Source organism: Aythya ferina (assembly GCF_964211825.1).
Source record: "Aythya ferina genome assembly, chromosome: 6".
Lineage (NCBI taxonomy): Eukaryota > Metazoa > Chordata > Aves > Anseriformes > Anatidae > Aythya > Aythya ferina.
The window spans coordinates 10,761,970-10,779,468 of NC_140303.1; the positions used below are offsets into that span (position 1 = coordinate 10,761,970).

At 46.6% G+C, this 17,499-nt stretch overlaps 1 protein-coding gene across 5 annotated transcripts in view; it reads left to right on the plus strand.

Moving 5' to 3' along the window:
• The window catches only part of VWC2L (von Willebrand factor C domain containing 2 like), a 36,955-nt gene that overhangs the window by 16,541 nt on the left and 2,915 nt on the right, over nucleotides 1-17,499 (plus strand). For 2 of the 5 annotated variants that reach the window (XM_084524442.1, XM_084524441.1), the window contains exon 3: nucleotides 2,862-2,991. In XM_084524442.1, the coding sequence (XP_084380568.1) occupies nucleotides 2,862-2,991 (130 nt within the window). Of the gene's footprint in view, nucleotides 1-2,861; nucleotides 2,992-3,072; nucleotides 3,594-8,414; nucleotides 12,148-17,499 lie in introns of those variants that run through there. The other 3 variants (XM_084524444.1, XM_084524445.1, XM_084524443.1) reach the window with 3 other exon arrangements.

A 17,499-nucleotide genomic window follows, 5' to 3' on the forward strand; every position in this document is an offset into this window, starting at 1 on the left:
ACGCCTTGAAGCGTAAGGGTGTAGGGTGCAGCTGGTGTGTGGGTGTGTGTCTGTGTCCAGCTGGGCACTGCAAACTTCCTTTCATGTCAGGCAACGGTGAGAAGAAAGTTTCTGCACCGATATCTCTCAATGTCCTGAAATCCTTCCTAACAAATCTTTCCCCAGAGAGTCTTCCAAGAGATTATTGTGCCATGGACAGGTGGAGTGTGTAAATCACCTTCTGGCCCAAGCCTTTTATGATCCTTTAATCTTAGCCCTTTTTTTGCAGAATATCACCTTAAGGAACACCAATAAAGCGTTTGCTCTGTCCATGTGGGAATGGCAGAGCCTCTGATTTGTGTCCTTTCTCCTTCATACTTCAGAAACCCTCCGTATTTTCTCAGCTTTGTTTCTCAGTAGGGATGGGAGTTTCTTTTCAGGGACTGCTGTTAACTGGTGATGGAAAGCATCCCTGCTCCGTGGGGGATAAAACTTGAAATCCAGATTCTGGAACTTGTGAAGACTGGCAGAGCTGCCTAGTGGGTCCCTTAACAACCAAAAGAGTAATTGCCATGGTCTGGAGAAAAATAAGAGCAAATGAAGTAGATGAAAGGATCAGGAAGCAAAACTTTGGGATATCTTTTCCCTGGTTCCCAGTTCCTTCACTGGTTCCCAGTTTGTTGGTACTCTGCTTGCCTATGGAGATAAATAGAGGACTTTTCTGCATCCCATAGTCGTTGCACGGGAAGTGCAGCTCCAGTGGAAATGGCCCATAAATCGGATTAATCAGTGCACCTGGGGCAAAGTGCTTTCTGAAAGGGGTCTGGAAATAAGATCCCAAAACACGGCTGGTGGGAGAAAGTGCTGAGGCGTTCATAAAATCAGTGGGCAGGAAGGGCTGAGTCGCCCGTGGAGGTGCGGAGCTGGGTGAGAGCCACAGCAAAGGGGCACTTGCACAGGAGCAAGATGGTCAGATCAAGGAAGGAAAGTCCTGGAGGCAAGTCCATGCAGTTTGAACTTTATGGGATGGGGAAGAAGAGGTGGCTGAGAAAAGTTTTGTAGTTCGTGCCACTGCAGCCTTTTCATTTGCTGGCCGTGTGCTCCTCGTACTGCCAAGGCCTACTTCTATTTTGATAATTGTGCTCAGTTTTTCCCTCCTGAAAAGCTGCTTTTGGTGTCAGGTAACATCACGGTTTATTACAGTGTCATTTTCAAGTTACACCGACAACACAATAGCAGAAGATGTGCGTGTCATGTCTCATTTCCTCAGCTGCACATTCGTTCAGGGGCATCTTCTACATCTGCTGATCATCTTCGAGCAGTAGATGGGGCGGCAGCCCCAGCAGCACGTCGCACTGCTTCTTAGGATTGCAGCTACTGGAGTAGTGGAGACTGGGACAAAAGCGAAGGATACGTCAGTGAAAGCCTCCACAAATCCAAAGATCTCGTTCTACTGCTCCATATAATTAGCGATTAAAATGAGTAAAAACAAAGCAGCAATTTTCTTATTGATCCCTCAGCAAATAGTTCTGTCTATTTCCTTCTGCATTGTTGCTTCGTATTAAATAGCCTCGAATAAGAAATGTCAGTCAAATGAATTTAGATTCCTGGTGTTTCAGACAGAAATCAAAGCAGAATTGAATGAGGAAAGATAATTAGAGAGAGGAATTCCACCTCCACAGACTTCTTCCCTTGCTCAAGGAGTGCTGATTTTATCTAAATTGCCAAAGCCGTGAGCAAATGAGAGGTGATAGGAATTATAGACTGCAGATGCTGAGACAAAGCAAGGGAAGCTTTAATTAGTGCATTTTAAGGTAGAAATGAATTTCCTGGGAATAAATTATTTGACTCGAGACATATGGAGCTTCTCAGAGGTGCACTGAAAAGCTTTTTACCTGCCAGAACCTGGGCTCGTGGGGTTGTGTCTGTCTTGGAGAAGTGAGTGACACATCACTGAGGTTTGAAGCACCTGGGGATGATGCCGCCTTTTGTTTGCATCTCGCTTGTTTGTTTTGAGCACGAAGGAACTCCCACTGCTGCAGGTTCCCACTGATGCAACAGAAAGCAGCATTTGTTCCAATACCCACATTTACTCATTCAAGCGTCAGTGATGGAGCTACCATAGCTGAGGAATTGGGAGCTAGGTATTGAGCCCACAGGTACTGAAAGGAAGTTATTTTCCTTTCACGTTCCCTTCTTGTTGTCCTTTCTTAGCTCTGTTGCCATTCTTTCAACACACTTGCAAACACATAAGGATATGGGGAACCCTAAACACTGACCTTTCTATTTTTCAACAGATTTTCACATCTTCTCCTAGAGTGAGGCAGCAAGAACTGTACCATTTGTATGTTTGGAGGTAGATAGATTCCTCTGTGAATTGATGGAGCTGAAACGAAACCATTTAGCTAGGCGCTTTAATCCAAGACTCCCTGATTTCAGCAGAGTTATTCAGGCTCTTAATTACTCACAGCATGAGGCACTTTCTCACAAACCTCGTTAAAGCAGGCAGGAGTGGCCGGGGCCAGATCCGATGGTTATATTAAGGAGGTGTGCGGTGTCAGGCGAGCAGGTGGGTCGCTCCATCAAACCTCTTTTAGACCTGGTCCCTTCAGCTCGGGCTTCTTACTGACAAGACCTAAAGCCTGGCAAAAGATACACCCTCTCTGAGAAAACAAATACCATGCTTGCTGGTTTTTCTAATGTTCTGGTTGCCTATTTCCGATGTTGATGTTTTGTCCTATAGGTTAATTTGTTTTTACCCATGATGAATGAATGCAGTCAAGAAGTATTAAACGCTGATGTGTTTATCTTATGGCAAGCTAGAAATGTTGCAAACTTGTGAGCTGCGGGAGGAAACGGGCTAATTTTAGATTTGTTCCTAGCCCTCGCCATGCGAATGGTGTCGCTGCGAGCCCAGCAATGAAGTTCACTGTGTTGTAGCAGACTGCGCAGTTCCCGAGTGTGTCAACCCAGTCTATGAACCAGAGCAGTGTTGTCCGGTCTGCAAAAATGGTAAGAAAGTACTGTATTGGCTTTAACAAAGAGATATAAAGGAAACATTTTCTTAAAATGTCATTACCGATGCATTGCCAGGAGATTCGCTTCCATTGGCACAGACTGGCGTTGGTTGGGGCTGTTACTCCTCCAGGTATGTGGGCTTCGGTTATGAGATGACAGCTACAAAAATGTAGGCTCCCCTTCCTGGCCTGTGTCATCTCATTGAAAGTTTTGGGATTGCTGACTTAAGTAAGGCTTTATAGGATTAAGTCCTGATATCAGTCATGGTCATTTCATGTCTTTGTGTTTTTCTCATAGTCCCAAATGAAATCAAGTATGTAAGGAAAGAGCAGAGTCTTTGTCCATAAATTAAGAAGCCATTGATTATTAATTACCAAAGGCCAGGGGAAAACTCATTGAAATCAATGGCCAAACTCCAGCTGGGACTGCTAAGCCCGTAACATTAAAAGTTGTGTGCTGGAATCTCTGTACGTAGCATTGGCCCTCGTTGTTGTGCTGCAATTTCATGGATTGGGGTAGGATTCAGCAAGACTTCTAGGAAAGGCTTTGGGATGACTGAAGGTACCTCTTTGGAAAATAAATCTGTTTCCAGGGTCTCCCAGGTCTCGTATTGCAGCCCCTACACACATACATCGCTGGAAAAGCACCTTTCTCTTAATGTAGATATGATGAAGACAGATTAAGAGGGGGGCTGGCTTCAAATAAACCACTTCATGGCTTTCTTAATGTCAGAAGTGGCTGCTTTGACTCATCTCCTCGCGTTTAGACTTTGCTGTCCATGTGTATTTCCTCTTACATGCATCACCACTGCTGGATGAAAGAGTAATGGTTGCTTTTGGGTCACAAATGAAAATGTTTTCAGAGAAATAACATTTTCAACACATTTTCTGCTCTTTAAGACAGGGGAAAAGGAAACTATTGGAAATCCAAAACATTTTTACTAAAGGAATTGGAACAATTCTGAGCAGTCTGGGAAATTACGCCAATGGTATTGAAATCCAGAGGTCTATATTAAACCGTGCTCAAAAATATTTTAAAAGGTATCATCTAGAATTTTATGTGTCTGGAAAGCAGAAAAATGTCCGTAGGAAATTCCATTAGTTTGTTGCAAGTGAATTTCAGAGAAAAGGGTGTTTTAACCATTTCTGCATGTGGCCCACTGTGGTTGGGTGCAAAGTTTCCCATCGCATTCAACAAGAGCACAAAAAAAGGTTGTCATGAGGCACCCTGCTGATCAGGAGAGGCTGGGTTGGCCATCCTGGTGCCTGTCACCATAGCTCAGTCTCATTTGCACCCAAATAAACACTGTTGGTGTGGTTTTAGACTTTGTGTTCCCATTGCTTACAGGGCACTGTGCTGAATCCCCCTCCCTTGCCAGTTCCTTCCCACCCGGCTCACATTGCACAAATCCGAGCTGTGAACATTGCTTGGGCTTCCCAGGAGTGCAGACTCAAAGGTGGCTTCACAGAGGTCCAGGAGCTGCTGGATTTCCCCACCAGCCCTCCACCACCAAGACATCTCCCCCAGTAACCAGACTCCCCCATGTCTAGCCCCCAGCATCCCGGTGACCAGGAGTGGGCAGCGTCCTTCTTCCAAAAACAGAGCCTGGAGGACAGGGAAAGAAGCAGCTCCTACTGATGGGAGTGAGGAAGACAGGAGGAAAGAAGAAAATCAGATACCTGCAGAAGGGGCTCAGGGCAAGGTGTAGTGATGGAGACCCTCAGCTAGATGCCCGAAGGCTTCGTCCATGGGTTTGCCAAATTTCTCTACTCATCTGTTGGAGAATAAACTAAAAAGTTCTCTGAAACCTGGTTTAGGCAAGGAAATACTTCTTAACATCCTCTTAAGAGCAGCCTGCACACCTTGGGGGTCTCTGAGGACCAGTTCTTGCTGCTCTGAGTCAGCAGCGGATGAAGGGGAGAGGAGGCGTGGTGATGTGGTTGTCCCTTGAGGGTATCTACGTGGGGGTTTCCTGTAGGGGAGCCCCTCTTCATGTCCCAGCCTGGCCGTGGGGATGAGATGCCAGGACCCCCCAGAGGGCTTTCAGCTCCTCCTGCTGCAGTCTGTGCTGACTGACTGATATTTGGCTAATGCTTGTAATTTTGACTTTATCCTTCACAAGTAGTATGAAATAATTTGCAAAGGGATAGAAATAAGTAGGCACCAAGATAGTCTTGGTTGTCACAGGGAACCAGATGAGCACATTTTTTTTTTTTATTCTTCTTGGATGTAGCTTCGAGAGTGGAGCCAGCCTTTGCTTCCCTCTAACATTTTGGTAACTTCATGTGAGAGAATAACAGTCATTGCTGTGCCTCTTCCCCTCCCAGCCCCTCTGACACATCCTAATGAATGAGGATCACAACATTTTAAGCTGTCTGCTCATCTTGAGACCACGATTTTATCTTTCAGCTCTCCACCGCAGCCAGTCAATTAAAGTTCAGTTTCACAAATGCATGAGGATAACACAAGCTGACAGTCCCACTTAAATGACCGAAATCCCTCTTTTTTGTAATTTGTTTTTTTCTTTTTCTTCTTCTTTTTCTCCTTCCATCCAGTAGCTTTTTCTTTCTACCAAAGCAGTGAAGACATTACAGTGCCACGTCTCGGTGTGATGAAAAGATTTTAGCTTAGTCTCAGTCCCTGTGGTCATCCTTTTAGATCGGCAGAGGGAAGAGCTCAAGGGCTACAGCTGTTGGGGAAAAAAAAAAAGTTAATCCCCAGGACAACATGTAGTACAAATCCTCGTTTCAAAAGCTGCTCCTTGAAATTGTGGTGAGGAAAATCCTTGTTTTGGTTTAAAACGCAGCCCCGCATCATTTGCTGCGCTCTGCTAGCAGCGTGGTTTGCCTGCTTGCTTAGCTGTTGCTGCCATTAACTGGAGAATAATTTCCTCCCGATACATTCAGATAGATTTTCATGCCTTTCTTAATTATGTCTTGCCAAGGGCAAAAGTGCTGTGAAGCAGTGAGGTTAATGCAAAAATCTGTTGATTCTAACGCACCTGACCTGAAGATTCATAAAAAGCCAATATCAATTTCCCTCCCTCTACCATCGTTTAAGAGCAGTCTGAACAAGCGGCTTTGGAGATTTATTCCTTGTTGTCAAAAGAAATGGAATTGTTACCTCATGCTTTGCTGAATGCACATGGCTCGTGCAGTGCTGGCTCTGCTGGGCACGGGACCCGCACCGCACACAGAGCAAGCCGAGTTCACAGGGAGGCCAAAATTTGGGGGTGAGGGAAGGAGAGGATGTTCTCTCCTTTGTGGCCCGTCGTCCTTGGGTTGTCAGAGCGCGTTTTAAGGGCAATGGCTCCAGGTGCTGCACAGCATTTCTGTCGTGGAGATGAAAGGTCACTGGATTTCACGTTTCCTGGTAGTGACAGACCGCAGAATCATGGCCCGGAGTTGTTATTTGTAGTCATTGTGGCTTCTCCAGACAAAAGTGTGTCAGCTCCTGTTAACTCTCTCCTCCACGGGACCCAAAACTTGACTATTACTGTTAAAGTCAAGCTGGGGGCTGCCGTGGGCTGTGCCATCCCTCCTGCCCCCAGGCTCTCCAGTAGTTGGGCAAGATCATCCATCCACCCCGCTCCCACCTAAGCCTTTCTGGGCAGAAATCCCCCACGAGGTCCCATCCTCCTGCAACTAGGGCTGTAGGCATGCCCAGGTGGTTATCATCCACAGGTGGACCCATCCCCTGGCTCCCACCCTCTCCAGATTCTGCAAAGCGCTCCCTCAGCATCGCATCCCCAAATAATCCCAACATTAGCAAAACTTCATCATCACGGGGGATTTTTATGGCACAGCTGTGTGAGGGAAATTAATTTTAAAATTCCAATAAAAGCCACGATAGAATTGTTAACTTCTTTCCCCCCTCTGAAGTGTGAAATTCTTTTCAGCACGTTTCAAAGGCGCCTTCGCCCATTTACACATACATTAAGGCAATTGCTAAAATATTAGACTTTGCCTTGGCACTTTCATTTTCTTGAGGGATGAACAGAAGAAGCATTATAAATCTCTGTTTGGGGGTCTGGTTTTGCTCTTAATTTAATTTTTGTTGCCACCAACCCTCAACAAAAGAATTTGTTACACAACAAGACAGATAAAAGCTAACATGTCTGCGGTGAAATACTTCCTGGCAAGTGTGCTTACTCAGTTTAGCACTGGCTTCTGGAGGCATTCGTGATGAAATACTGGGCAGCAGGAAGACGTCTCGTAGATAATCTGTCACCGAGTCTTTAATTAAAGTTCTAAATTACCACAGTTGATCCAGATTTCAAAGTAAAGGGTCTGGTCCTGCCCTCCATGCACAAGTGGAAGATCCGTTTGACCTTCAGTAGACTTTACCTTGGGAAAGTAGCGTGTATTCAGGCAAAGCTGTTATGGGTATTTATTATAATGTGCTATAAATATTAATAATTCCATACAAACATCTTCATATTTGAGGGCGTGAGCACAAAACCGAGTAAATAATAATTTATTTCCATGGATATAATAATTTATTTCCAAGCACATGAAGCCACATTTTACCTAAGCTTCTCTCTTAATTTGCTGAGAATATAAACTCGCTGCTCATTATTTCTCGGTTCAAGTTAATTTGAAATCAGCATTCGGCGCCCCAGCCTGTTCCTTCTGTACCACGGTGTGCTTTGCCCAGAGCATCCCCCAAGGAGTTTCCCAGCCCAACAAAGCCAGGGGCAGCCTTTCCTTCACCAAAATAAACGGAGATGCTGCCTGCCGTTCAGTCAGTGCCCAGGGCTCTTCCTCCTGAATCATCAAGACAACCCAATCAGGGCCCAGGTATTGTGCTGCGGGAGTGTTAATTTTGCAAAGCCCTTTGTGATTTTGGGGGACAAAAGGCTCCATATAAATGTAAATTGCTTACTGTATTATGGGTTAGGGTAATGGATTAACAGTGCAAGTCGTTAACCAATATTGACAGAAAGAACTTTCCCATGTGGTCTGTATTGTTCCAAATTATTGGATATCTCGAAATGTGCCAAGATTTTAATACCATATAATCCAGTGCCTGGGTATTAAGTTACCTGTGCTTTACTGCATAAATATTGCTTGTTCTTTATCTGCAAGATGTGGATCACTGACTCTCCAGGTCATTGTTTTGGAAACCATCTGCTTCTAACATGATCATTGACCACAAAAAAAAAATCAATGAGATGAGGAAAAAAAAATTAAAAGTATGAGGAAAAAAATGAAGGTTTTGGGGAGAGGATGTTTGGTCTGCCATTTGATTATATACAACTGTTGCAGAGTAAAAACAACACAGAAAATGTGGCAAGACGACACGAGAAGACTTCATATTCATTTACTTTATGGAAAGCAGTGGTTTGGAACCATGGGGAAATTCCTTTAGAAAAAAAGAAAAAAAATAAATAAAATTCCTCTTCTAATTTATTTCAGGAAGTCCTGAAATGGCCAGATTTTAAGATTTAAAACCCCTTCAGTCAAAGTCTATGCAATATGCTGATTGATTGTGCAAATGCAAGTTGAGTGTGACCGGCCAAGAAGAAGACGTATCTCCCATGCTGGACTTTGCTGGACTCCACAACCCTCTTTGTAGGTCGGGGAGACCGAAACCAGTAGCATAGCATAGCCACGTCACCCTTTGCTCTTGGTGGATGAAGAATTGATGGCAGTCAGCCAGCTTTTTGGGTGCTCAGTTGCCCCCACGGCCAGCAGCCCTTTCGGACGGCACGCTGAGGGGCCACGGGAAGGACCTGTTCCTCGTCACGCTGCATTCACCCAGGGCATGGGGACTGGTGGTTGTTCCACAGCTGACTCCTTTTGTGCTGATGAAAAGATGCCAGCCCGGATCAGGAGTCTTCTTCCCTTTTGGACACCATCCCAAATCAGGAGTCTCCTGTTTTTTGCAGCATTTGTAGAAGCGGCCTTAACATTGCGGTGGCAGAGCCCGCTACATCAAGGCTTCGTGCCTAGCTATGAAAATCAATGCTTATGGAAGGCTGAACACAAAAGAAAATTCCTGAGACTACAAAGGATGCCTTTTTGATTGTTTGTCAGCTAATGTTCTTTGTGTTTACCAGCAGGAACATAAACTGCGGTGCCCTGTTAGCTCAATTAAAGGAGTGATTTGATTACCAACCAAGGAAGAAAGGGATTGATTTAAAAGCTGGTAAAAGATCAAGGCTGAAAACAAGGCGGTATATTTGGGCCGAGCCACCACTGACCCAACAAAATACTTCAGTACTTGCTCTACTGTTCCTTTAAAAAGATGTTATTTCACTGAAATCGATTTTCAGCGGAGCTTGTTCACCTCCATTACTTCGGGCCAACTGGCTCAAGGCTGGTAGACGCCGAATTTTCTGATGAGAGTTAGGTGCATAGGAATCTGTAAACCCTTCTGCTGCTTTTGGAAATCTCATGCAGATGCTTAAATATGCTGCTGAATCAGAAGCTGCGGGACTGTGTAGCATGAGAGCGACTGGGATGCTGCCGGGAAAAGCCCGATGGAGGGAGTGCTGCGCTGGGGAGCTGGCAGGATGACGGCCCATTGCAACCCCAAATGTTCATCTGTGAGCTCACAGGCCAGCTAAGTGCTTCCCAAGTGTTTGTGGCCTTTCCCTTTGCCCAGGAAGCAAGAAAAGGATCATTCACATAGTAAAGGCAGGAGAAGACTCTGCCAGGCAGCAGCTGAAAGCCACCATCCTCAATTTGTACCTGAGGTTCTAACCATGTTTCCATGCCCCAGCAGAGCTTTAAATGAATGTCTACCATCACCCTGAAGAGAAGCTTTGGGGAGGATTACGAGAAGTCATTTGCTGGATGGGACTTGCTCTGAAGCTCTCATTACAAGGACGCAGCTCATGGAGGTGTTGGAAACATGCTGTGTGTGGTCTGCGTTGGTCTTTAAACTCGGAGATACTTATGAAGATGCATTTGCTTACTGGGGATTGTTTCCCGTTGGGAAAATGTTGCTGAGATCTGTGTGCACAAGGCTGTGGCAGAAGTGGTTCCAGAGCCACTGCTGCCGCAGTAGCATTTTGTAGAGGAGGGGGTGGGCTTGTTTTTTTTGGTGAAAAAATTGCTAGATTCCTGTTGGGAAACCAGGTTCCTTTTGCAGAACATAAGCAGCCCAGGCAGCACCGAAATTCAAACAGGGGTGGTTGTTGCTGTCCCCCCACATAACCAGATTCTTCGTGCAATGTGTAAGACCAAAAGCGACGTTTTTATCCAATTACATTGCTGTAAACCACTTTGCTGCAAGAGAAACCTGGAGCCAATTCCCGAGTCCGTGTCACTTGGTGTAATGCCAGCAGCGTTGGTTTGCTCGGATTTCCTCCCACTGAGGATCTGACCTGCAAGAGCTGATATCTCCGGGTGACTCACAGGCAAATTGCAGGAGGCTGGGGTGTTTTGCATGGTCAGGCTTTCTGAAAGGATTAGAGATGGGTTTGCTTCTGCTCCTCTCGAAGGTTGGGATTGTTAAGCATATCTGTATGGGAAGAGTGGCAGACACTGTCTTCATGTATTTCTAATTTAATGAATGTTTAATGCTTCTTTTATTGGAGCCAACACATATGTAGAGTAGAGGACTTTAACAAGGGGTTGACTTATGTCAAATAATTGATGTTTGAGCTGCTCCTTTTACATGAAATGCAGACTTTACAGAGCAAAGAGACTGTAATGAAAATATGAATTAAAGATTAGAGCTAAGCAAGTCTGAGAAAACTTAGAATTAAAAAAAAAGGCACATAGAAGTTTTCTTCTGCTTCCTCTCCTTCCCCCCACTTTTTTTTTTTAGCTTTCTCCATCCCCTCTGCTTCTTCGGTAGGGTCCCGCATCTCAGTCCCAGCCTTCTGTCTCTCCTACCCCTGCACACCTTTGCGAAGGAAATCAGCACAGCAGTCTCATTCTGGATATTACTGCATATTTGCACATCATCCTAGCCTGTTACACTTGCAATCTTGCCAGCCAGTTTGTCTGGAGAGATTAGAAAATATTTTTATGGTGCATTTTTTTCCATCTCTACCCCTGATTTTCAGGCAGAGTACATCTCCTGGAGAGCTTGGCTGGCTGGGGGAGGTAATTTCTTGTGGTTTTTGTTTGTTTGTTTGTTTTCAGTTTCTGTTTGGAAAACCCATTTGCAATGTTGATCTGAATTAGTACCTAAGATTGAAGAGCTTAGGCTTGGTCATCTGCAAATAAACGCCCAGTGGAAAAGAGGAGAGGACGTTGCTTTCTTTGCTGCGGCTGGTTTTGTTAGTCTGGCTTGGCTCCTCGGCATCTCTGGCCCTGCTGATACAGCAAAGCAAGGGCTGGGAAGTTCACTGTGGCACCCTGATCATCAGCACCATGTAGCTGCTGGCACGTCTGAGCCATGGGAAGAACAGCCTGGAAAGCACCAAGCACTGCCAGTGCCCTAGAGGCACAGGATCCCAGTGAAACCTGCCCTGTGAGTGAGCAGTGTACCAACCAGCACAAGTTCCAGATGTGTCATCCCATCAAATACACGATTTAGCCTTATTTTTGCTCAAAAGATGGTGAATAAAAGTTAGATTTTATCTCCTAGGAATGTGGAAAGGCAACCAAGCCTTCCCTTAGATATCTCAGAGCCCCTACAGCCCCATCACATGTATCCTAAGCTACGTGAACAACGTATTCCTTGTGCATGGGGGCTCACCAGGTTTATTCTTTTCAGATAAACTCTAGGATGTGCGTATTGGTACCCATTTCCACCACTGTTACCCATTTCTGCAACTGGAATTGCCACAAGGAATTCAACAAGTAGCTTGGAAAAAAAAAATCTAGATACGTTCCAGTCCCACAACTGATGTGAAGTGATGTATCTCCTTTTCATATAAAATAAGCCGTGTTTTCGTCCCAATTAAGGACGTGTTGTGGCAGCAGTCTTGTGCTGAAAGAGAAGCTGACAGTTCTGAGAGTACAGGGAGCAGGAGGTGAGGTACCACAAATAAAAGCACCGGTGTCCTGCGCAGGGCTAGATCGTGAGAAGTGGTCTGCGTGAGGGTGCACACAGACTTGTCCAAGACTCCTCAGAGCTCAGACTTTTTTTCACTGTTGCTGGCTGAGAGCATTTGAAGAGGCTGGGGATGTGCTGGTCAGAAACTGCTGACTCACAGCCGTGTTCCTTGGAAAAAGGCCAGTTATTGCAAACTGGCTGTTCCTACCTTGGAGAAAAAAAAAAAAAAAGAAAAAAAAAAAAAGAAAAAAAAAAAAAGAAAAAAAAAAAAAAAAGCTTGGAACGATCCGATGCCCATTTCAGTGTTTTCAAAATGCACTGGCTCTAGTCTGGGAGGGAGGCACAATCTTGCATATAGACTTTATTTTTTAATTAAGAACATTTCAAATGAAGAGGAAGATGCAATGGCTTTTTGCCCGACAGATCATTTTAGAGAACCTGCTCTGAATTTATTTTCTGAGGGGAAAACAAGTGGGAAAGGACTAGCAGACATCTCAAATCTCTGGCTGCAACATGGAGCATCCTTCCCACTGGGCTCTCGTCCTCGCCAGGGTAAGTCGTGAGGTCCAGGATGGTGCTGAGGCACTCCTGGGTGCTGGGCCCATGGAGGGGCTGCCACCGCCCATGCCTGGCTGGAGCGAGCTGAAGGCGCCTGGTGCTCCCCAAGAAGCCCTCTGCACCTCGCAGGATCAGGCCCGCAGGCTCTGCTACTTGCAAGGGGCAACCTGCACCTTTAATTGCTCTCCCTCATCTAATTACAGCGCCTGGGAAATGCCAGGAGAGGCAGATACAAGGGTCCTTGTGCGATCCTGCAGCATTTCTCCTGCGTCTCATCGGCACATCCCTCTGGTTTGTGGTTTCTGCCTTGGGAACCAACACACCACCCTGCCTTCACACCACCCCCAGCAGCAGGTAAATCCCCGGCAGCTCCTCGGTCAGCCTCTAAGGGACGTCACACGGCCACTGTGCAGCGTTGGAGCTTTCATCTGCCAGGCTCCGACTTCATTCGGGCCGAGGAGCCACGGGGTGAGCTGCCCAGAAGAGCCTCGCTGCGATCCCTGACTCACCGCGGCCACCGCTGACGTCCAAGGGGCTCCTCGTGCATGTGGATCACTCACCTGCAGCGGCTGCGTGCGGCATCTCCCTGCCTCCGCCCGCAGCTCCCGAGCACCAGCAGCACTGCAATCACCACCCTGCTCGTTGGGCTGCAATTAATGCCAATTAATGGGTGCATTTATCCCGCTTCTGTTGGACGCGCTGCGGTAGGCTCGCGCAAGGCTCCCGCGCCCTCCCCGTGCTACGAGGAGATAATTTTGGTCACTCTTCAAGCTGTGTCAAACAGAAAAAGAAGTGTATCACGGAAACCGTCGAGCCGTAATTACTAAGGACTTGGGAAACTGATTTAAAATGGGAATCTGTCTGCAGTATTCATAACTAATTTGCTATATTTTTGCACCAAAACCACATTTTTTTCATGGCTACTCCTGAGAGAGTGAACGCACTGCTCCAGGCTCATGCTGCCCAGGTCAGGGGTGCTGTGATGTCCCCTGGGGATGAACTGCGAGTCCCCACGGGGATGTGGCAGCCAGAGGAGGTGCCCCTTGGGTGCCAGGGGGACGTGGAGCGGTTGGCCCTGCAGCAGACCAGCGAGCAGTGCTCCTTTTGGGGACGTTCACACGCGTGTGCTCCTCGCAGTGCTGAACCCTCGGGTGCTGGAGCAGAAGGAGCAGGACCCCAACACACACCCAGGAGGAACAGGGACGAGTCCCCAGTGATGAGACGGGTCCAGCATCAAGCTAGATCAGTGTTAGAGAGCTTTTCCGTGCCAAACATCAAGGTGGTGCTGAAGGAGCACAGGCTGAGAGCTGGCTACTCTAAAGCCGCCCCTTTCAGCGAGTGTAAATGAGGTTTATCCTCCCTGTAATGCTTTCCAGGAGAGGTTATGGTGTTCGTTTGTGTGCTACGACCACGGTATTTATGCACGTGAGACCAGCAGTCAGCAACGTCACTCATAGCACCATGTACCCAGTGAGGATCTGCCTTTTCTCTGCTGCACAAAGCGCTCGCACAAGGGGCAGTTTGCAGCAAAACAGCTCTGCAGGTGCTGGTTGAACTTCAGCCTGGTATCATCAGCTTTCCACCAGCCTGGTGGGGAAAAAGAAAAAGAGCAAAATTCCCCACGTAACCTCCGAGTGGCCAAAACGTTCCCAGATGGTAAGGTCAAAGCGGTGGCGAGCCTGGCAGGCTGGATTTTGCAGGGATCAAACCTCACCTCAAACCTTTATGCTCCCTCGCCATCATCATCATCAGTGGCTTTTAATTAAGGGAGAAGGAAATCTGTTGCTTTTCAGCTGTGGGGGCAGGAATTGGCCGTGGTGTAAATAAGGAGTAAATAAAAATGTAAAATAAGGAGTAAAGGTGTAGGTGAGGAGTATAGTAAGGAAATAATGTCCCAGCAAGGCATGGGTGGTGGAAAGCCCCGTGCAAAGATGTGTGCCGAAATTCCTCGATCTTCCCCAGCCGCATCTCCTTTAGTTGAGAAAACCTTCCTCTGACCTAAATTTTGGGCTTCATTTTTATTTTTTTCCCCTAATATTCCTGCGTGTGGCTGTCGAGCTCAGCGTTCGCTACGCGCATTGAAGGGTACAAGACTGTGTTTCATTTTCCAGATTAGAAAATGCTCAGAGGTATAATCAGGTCCTTCCACAGTATTTAATTATCCATAATTAAAGGCATCTACACAAAGCACTGGATTTTCAAAGACTATTCTTGTGTTACATTGCTAATGAATTAAGTAATTAATTGGCATTGAAAAAATACAATAGGAAACATCAATCTTTTAAAGTAAGACATTTTTTAGGCATTTTGTAAAATCATTAACTCGTATCAGGTCAGTAGCTGCTCTAACGTCTAAATCCCACTTCTGGCTTTTAAATAAATTTCTAGAGGCAAAAAGGAAGGTGAGAAGGAGCAGGGCAGGAGTGACTTTTAAGTGATGACTGTGGGATTTCCTTCTGGGGTCCTGGTTCCCAGCATTGGCACCTCTCCCCTGCCCATAACGTGCCCTGTAATGCCAGCATAAGGTGATGGCCGGCCTAAATCCCCCAGAAAAACCCTGCTGGTGGGGTGAATCTGCTGGGTTTTGGTGCTCCACCCCATCCACAGGAGGGGGTGGGTGCCCACAGCTGTGCCCTCCCCACCCCTACCTGGGCAGCACCACCCCAGGTCTTCTCCGTGTAGCTCTAGGAGCGGTGGAAAAAGGTTGTGAGCTGCTCGACCGTGGTGCCACCAAGACCAGAGAGTACAAAATAGCTGTACCCAGTGACACCTAATGAAAACAGACCGGCAGCGTGAGGGGTAATGAAGCGTTCTTAAAATTTGGGGGAGGGGGTGTTGGAGAATCACACGTCCCCGCCGTAAATTTCCCCCAGCCTTTCCTCATTCCTCATTGCTACCTCGCCGTGCGAAACAGCTCTCCCGCCCTGTCACATCAGAGTAATGTCACCCGGCATCCTCCTGCGTGTCGGAGCCCACACAGCTCGTGGTAATGCATTTGTAGTGGCACCTGGCATTATTAGCGACGGCAAGCGCGATCCCTTTCCATTTGATGGCTTCGTTAAACGCAACCATTCACATGCAAAACCAGCGCTGCTCATTTGATTTTATTAGCAACCTGACTCTTTGCACGGCCCCATTAGAAAGCATTGTGCAAGTGCCATGGATACCATTAAATTCAGGTAGCGTAATGGGCCCTCGGAAGGGGGAGACGAGGGGACGGAAACGTGGATCAAAGCTGCTCCTGCAGCTGCTGGAGACATCCGTGCGGGTCCCAGCGGAGGATCAGGGCACGTTTCTTGTAAAGGTGCTGCCCAGCGAGCATCCGTCTTTATTTTCTCTTATTTTTCACAAGATTGCACGTTAAATGCAGCACCCAGATACAGACGTACTAATCCCATTTCCTTTTTTCTCCTCTGTCACGTATTGGAAAGCTTGTTTTATACAAAATCAGCACAGTCACAGTTTTTGCCTCGTTTTATGACCGATACGGGGAAAAAAAAAAAAAAAGAAAAAAAAAAAAAAGAAAAAAACTCGCACAGCTGTAGTGACCAAGTTATATTCAGTTCTGGCTTTACATTGATTTGACGTGCAGCCAGCTCGCTTCCGTACATCATCTGTGATTGCAGTTAGGGGTGAAATACTGTTTTAATTCTTACATCAAACGCAGGTTTTTTTTTCTGCAGGAAAAAAAAAAGACATAAAAATGTTTAAATGGGCCGTAAAAATGATTAAATTTTCATACGGAGCACAACCAAGAGGTGAGGAAGTTGGCTAAAAACCTCAAAGGGCCAGAGAAAACGTCCCGGGCTGTTCTACTTCTGCTGTTAACCTTGGCCTTTGAATGGAGACACCCCGGCAGAGAGCACAGACACAGACCCTGGGGATCGATGGCTGCTTGGCCACCTCCTTCAGTAGACGAGGGCTCCCCACCACCTCTCCGTGCTCACGGGGCTGCTGCTGCCTGCAGGAGCCCCTGATCCCTGCCCCGGCCGGTGAGCGGGTGCCCCAACACCATTGCGTGGGCAGGGCTAACGAGGCAGTACCTGCATGGTAGTTTTATTCATAGGTTTATTTTAAATTAATCCCTTTTATACCAGCCCCTCCTCCCACCAAAAAAAAAATAAAAAAAAATGATTTGCCGTGTTGGATCCATTAATAGAATTAATGTACCTTCAGAGCAGCTGGAGTTCATTTGGGGAAATACCCATTTAGACAAGTTTTTAAAAGCCTATTACGCCCCTGAAAGGTTAGCATGACCTAGGAGCGGCTTTCATTGCCCGCCATTAAAATCTACCTATATTTTTAAAAAGCTCTCGTATTCCCCCAAAGCTTTATGCTGTCTGTAAAGAGATTTTAAAGAGATAATCCTTCTCGTTTGGCCAGGTGACTGCTGAAACCTCAGTTAAGAGGTGGTGGTTGCACTGTTGAGGTGTTGCTTGTGGTGTGGCAGGGCTCAAAGAGGAGGTGGAGAGGTTGAGGGCCATCAGGGATAGGCCTGTGGGGCAACTCCCTGCCGGGCCTGAAAGAGCCTTGTCAACCCAGGCCATTCTGTGATTCTGTGATTTGTCTGGGGGACTGACAAGACTGGTAACGAGCTGCGGGTAGCAGTCTAAGCATGGTGCAAAGCAGCGAGGATTAAATCCATCTGCGTCACTGGGACCCGGGGCATCACTCAGGGGCCTCGAGTCCCTGCCCTGCATTCCTCAGATGCCACCAGGAGATGCTTGGGGTCAGCCGAGCGTGTTCTGGTTGAGATTTGGGTCCTCGTGCCCGTGCTGTGAGCAGCCCTTCATGGGGACAGCCTGCAAGAGACACAGAATTTAACTTTTCAGCTCAGTTTCACCTTTTTAATGCACTCCTTTTCCTGATGTAGTGCTTTATTAGAGCGAGCGACTCGGGTTTAGATTAGAAGAGGATATCGCAGAAATACATATATATAATTTTAATGCAGAGATTAAATAACTTTTAGGCATCTTCAGGCACCTA